At 28.6% G+C, this 5440-nt stretch overlaps 1 protein-coding gene across 1 annotated transcript in view; it reads left to right on the top strand.

Annotated features, from left to right (window-relative positions):
• Window positions 1-1506: 1506 nt before the first annotated feature.
• Window positions 1507-5440, top strand: part of LOAG_17292 (hypothetical protein) — a gene marked incomplete at both ends in the record, with an annotated part of 4880 nt that continues 946 nt past the window's right edge. Inside the window, 6 exons of the mRNA XM_020449953.1 lie at window positions 1507-1635; window positions 3150-3292; window positions 3432-3555; window positions 3714-3810; window positions 4035-4261; window positions 4797-4924. Coding sequence (XP_020306432.1) covers window positions 1507-1635; window positions 3150-3292; window positions 3432-3555; window positions 3714-3810; window positions 4035-4261; window positions 4797-4924 — 848 coding nt within the window. The remainder of the gene's footprint in view (window positions 1636-3149; window positions 3293-3431; window positions 3556-3713; window positions 3811-4034; window positions 4262-4796; window positions 4925-5440) is intronic.

The following is a 5440-nucleotide window of genomic DNA, read 5'->3' as shown; positions in this document are numbered from 1 at the left end:
AATAATAATAATAATAATAATAATAATAATAATAATAATAATAATAATAATAATAATAATAATAATAATAGTAATAATAATGATAATAATAATAATAATAGTAATAATAATGATAATAATAATAAATAATAATGTTATATTATTATTAATTATTGTTATTGTTGTTGTAGTATTACTGAATTAAAGATTTAAAATGCCATGGTACGACTAACAACAATTAATAATAGTCTGATATTTGCCAGTAATAAGTACGTATGGATTGCTTTTTACGGAATATATGTTTACCGCATATTTATCCCAAAGAAATCTACAGAATGTGCACAGGTATTATTACAATGTATTATTCATACAACAATGCATTTTCAAATTCAAAATATTCAAATGGCACAAAAATATAATTTGATCTTTCTCTCTGTCTCTTTCCTCTCTCTTTCTTTCTCATACTTTTAAATATGAACTGATAATAAGAAATGATAAAAATTGAATGTTCAAAAAATTATAAGAAATTTTGGTGACATTTATTGGGTGTAACGAGGAGATATCGATATTACTGAAAATATAATATGCTCAAATAACATTGGAATAATACACGGTATTATCAGTAAGGATGGTATTTCACGGCAACTGATAATATCACGTGTTATTCGTGGCAGAGGAAAATTTTATGTACTATATGGAAATCAAAAGGAATTCATATTACCCGTAAAAAGACAAAAATAACGGACATTTTGTATGCATCAATGACAAATGATATTATCGGTAAATGATTAAAAACGACGAAAGTTCAGGTCAAAAGAAAAAGAGAAAAAGGAAAACTTATCCTTTCATTGTCTCCTCGTATTTCTTCTTTTTTCTTATTGAAATGTTTTTCATAAATTAGTTGAAAAAAGTGCACTATCCGCATGAAATGGCTGTTAATGCAAAAAGATTTGATGAGAAAATACAATGATGGAGAAATGTTATGCCTTCACATTTTTTTTCTCTCTCTCCATTCTCTTTCATCCTCTTCAAACTATCATCTTTTAACAAATCAGAAAACGTCTTTGGGGCGTTACCAATAATTTTTGGATCAATGTGCCAAGGATACGGTAGCACTCCAAAGAGTGTTATGACGATAATGGCGGTGGGGTTTAGAATAAAGTAAGTAGCGCATGTTCAATCTATTGAGAAGCTTTTCCGACGATGCTCATCGTATCGACCAATGTGAAGCGTGTCACCCATTTTCAAGCAAATGCCATATTTATCTCCCCACCTTTTCCTACTCCTCCTCCTCCTCCTCCCCACCGTTAAACTCCGAATAACCGATCGACTACTCCGGTTGCCGGAACTGTTTTGTCCAACGAAAAACTCATTCGTATCTTTCGGAAATCAATTGGTTAAATTTGCGGTTATTTCCGGCCTTTTTTGATTTTTTTTTCTGTCGGCCGAAGATAAAGCATTATACAGTCATACACGGTACTACGTAACGTGAACAAAAAAATAAAAAAAAAGAAAAAGAAAAAAGAAATGCAATCATCGCAACGGTTGTATCCCGGTTTGAATGCGATTACATCTGCTACTACAATGACACGTTATTCACCTACCGGAACCGGAGCAACAACTGCAGCAGCTGCGTACCGTACCCGAATGCCTAGTGTAGGTATTCATAAACTTATCATTATTCAATTATCAATACAGAATTATCCTCTTTTCTATTCATAAGTTTTTTTAAAATGAAGTTATCCATTTATTGTTTATTTGCTCAATAAATATATTCGCTTACTTTAGCTTATATGTGATTGAAATATGGAGAAAGATATTAAATTCTTATTAAATAAACAAATCGACTAATCAATTTCTTGTTAATAGTAAATGTATTAGTATGACTGATCGCAACTTCAATAGTGGTAGTAAGATAAATAATAATTTAATTTAATTTTTTTAATGATATTGAAATGATGACAAAAAGATACAACACGTGCCACAAGCATATTTTATTAATTTATGAATTGCTCTTCCACCTCTAAGCTAATATTACAACTGAGTAGACTAATATATTATTGTTAAAAGCTTGTCAAATGATCATTATGAACTATTCATTCATGGTCATTGAAATATTCATTTATTTGTAATCGGTATCTTTACGCATATATCGTATATTTGTGTCCATTGTATATATACATACACGTGCATATATGTATTATTCAATTCTGGGAATTTAAGTCATTTCTGTTTATTGAAAAGACAAAAAAACTAAAAACGAAACGATACAATTACATACAAATATATAAATAAATAGTAACTTGAAATTTGATTAGATTTCAATAAATATTGTTAAGCAATAGTTTATAGGTTTCACTTCCTTCTGGCTCATTTTTTCTGTTCTAGTTTATTTTTGGCCAGGTCCACTTTTTTATTGCACATTTTCAGAAATTTTAATTAAAAATTTTGCGAAATTTATAAAATTTGATCATCTTGCCTAATTTTTTATGCTTCATACCATTACGGCTTAAATGGTTAATTATGAAAAGTCATTTGGAAGATTTTTTTAATAAATTTTCTAGCATACCTTATACTGTTTTCAAATATTTTGATATTTATTAAATAATTTGAATAGTATTGAAAAAATCATATATTTTATTCAGCTGCACTCAAACTTCACTCTATAAATTAAAAAAAAACCTCCCTACATTGGAGGCGTAATTTTTTCGTATAACGATTAGTACGAGTTAGACGGTATTTGGCCAAGAATAGGCCGAATGACATATAACTCCAAAGTTTGCAACCAATTTTTTCAAAATCAATTTTGAATAAATTCCTTTTTCTCTTCACAGTTTAAATTTCATTTTTAACTAATTTAACTTCTTGGTCGTCTTTATTTTTCCTCTTATCTTAAAAAATTTCTTTGCTAAAATGAAACAATATTATTATAAATAACTTTTATAGAAGTTTGACCATATACCTTAGCGTACATACATTTTCACATATACGTTAATATTATTTTACTCCATAAGGAACTTTTAAAATTGATACTTTTTGAAGCATTCATAAATGTAATATCCAACAAACTATTATATCGTTTACTCCACACTGTATTCCAATTTAATTAATAAAATATTATTTTCATATCAAATGTAAGTTTTTGTGACTTCTTTTTTCGAAATTTCCAGAATTTTCAAACCAATTCAATTTTTGGCACTTTCGATGATACGCTATTTCAAGCAAGAGCAGCACAAGCTGCTCTTGCCGAAATTGACGTTAAAAATGTCAACATGGCTGCTAGTGGGATGCTTCGACCATCGGATATGTTTACGTACGTATGGCATTTTTTTCGTTTTTTATTCTTAGCTTCGAGAAATTCGTGAAATAAAGTTAGTTCCAGCAATTTATTTAATTTTAATAAATGCATAAAACTGATGATTATTTATGAAATAATTTCAACTATTTTCCAGCTATCATCCTACTGCAGCGTCACATTTACCATCATCTGGTGAATTTGATTCATCTACAATTTCACAGAGTTCAATTATTGACTCATCCATGAATCATGCAGCTGATTCAATGGCCTCATTACAGGTAATGCAACTTCCGGAGCTTTTTTTTTTTTCTCCACATTTTTGTATAATTCCAGTCATTTTATGGTATTATCTAAATTAATTGTTAAACAAATAATGTTTGTTTTTTCCTTAATTTTCAATTCATATCGTTTCTGAATATGTTGTATATACTTTCAGCATGTAATGGCAATGCAACACTATCCAACTGCACAATTTTCTCAATATCCGATACCATCACCGTTTGCAACCGCTACTGCAGTTGTAGCATCACAAAGTGCTGCTGTTGCTGCTGCTGCAATGCCAATATATCCCTTATCAGCTCAAGCTACAGGCAATGATTAAAAAACTGATAATTCTAATTTGAAAAAAGGATCTCTTGTTTTATTTTTTTCGTTTTTTTCTCAAAATAAAATCATGCTTTAACTGTGTAATTATAGCAATTTTAATAGAAGAAAAAAGAAATGTAGAAGAAAGCATAAATAAATTTGCATATTGCAGAATTAGATACAGATCCACGTGAACTCGAACGTTTTGCGGAACATTTTAAGCAAAGGCGTATCAAATTAGGTGTAACTCAAGCTGATGTTGGAAAAGCTTTAGCACACCTAAAAATGCCTGGTGTTGGTTCATTGAGTCAATCAACGATTTGTCGATTTGAAAGTCTTACATTATCACATAACAATATGGTGGCGCTGAAACCTATTTTACATTCGTGGCTTGAAAAGGTTTTGTTGAAATTAATTTCAAATTTTCCGCAAAGTTTAATTTTCGATTTACTTCATTCCACATGCCGAAAAGTTGCGGTTTAATATTATTTTGCATGAAATATTTTATAACAAGTTTATATAAATTCAATAATTAATAACAAATTGATTATTCCCAATTTTACAATTCGTTTTCAATAGTAAACTGATAATAAACTTTGCAATGATTATTTCTGGTTTCATTTGTATTTTGAAAGTTTGGGAAAACAGATAGGAAAAAAAAGCAAATTACATTTGTTATATTATCGAAACAATAATTTTTCATAGTGTGACAGAAGAATTTGTTGTTTACTTTTTGTTAAGTATAGATAATTTGTACATATGCCTTAGCAAATCTCGTATTTCACACAAGTAACTTATACGTTTTTATTAAACTCTAGAAATGACAATAACAGAAAGGTATATGTAATAGAATAAAAAAATTTGTTTGTTACATTTGTTAGATATACCTAAATAAATTGTATATTTATCTATGCAACTTACACATTCTTATTAGGCCGAAGAAGTAACAAAAACGAAAGACATAGCAGGTGATGCACAAGGTATTCTGCCAAATATGGATAAGAAAAGGAAGCGAACATCTATTGCAGCACCTGAAAAACGCTTACTAGAAGATTATTTTCGGTAAACAATTATTCCTTTCAATTTAACATTTGGATCAAATTTATAGTCTCTCATTCTCTCCCTTATTCATTTTCATTTCCTTTATTTCATTTTCCATCGTTTTCTGTTATACATTCAATAATATCAATTTACAAACGAGTTAATTATTTGAAATGATTAGCTGATTAAATGGTCTAAATTGCCAGCTTCTTTTTTGAACCTTATTGTTGATCGGATTTTCATAATTTAATTATATTCATTTTTTCCATCCTTGACGAAATTCTCAAATGTTGCATGCATTATGTTATACACAGAAAATATTATTGTTAATAGATTTTTCTCATTCTCTTAAGCCATATTAATTCACTTTCTTGTTTGAAAGTAATTACAATAATAATAAGAAATATTAGGTAAAATTCAAGAGATACTTTGTGTTTATCATATTTGACGCGTTTCATTTCATCAGCATTCTGATTATCGGTCATTATTATTATTGTTATTATTATTATTATCATTATTATTATTATTGTTGTTGTT

Source organism: Loa loa (assembly GCF_000183805.2).
Source record: "Loa loa unplaced genomic scaffold supercont3.59, whole genome shotgun sequence".
Lineage (NCBI taxonomy): Eukaryota > Metazoa > Nematoda > Chromadorea > Rhabditida > Onchocercidae > Loa > Loa loa.
The sequence above is the reverse complement of the archived record's forward strand: the minus strand, read 5'-3'. Positions and strand labels throughout refer to the sequence as shown.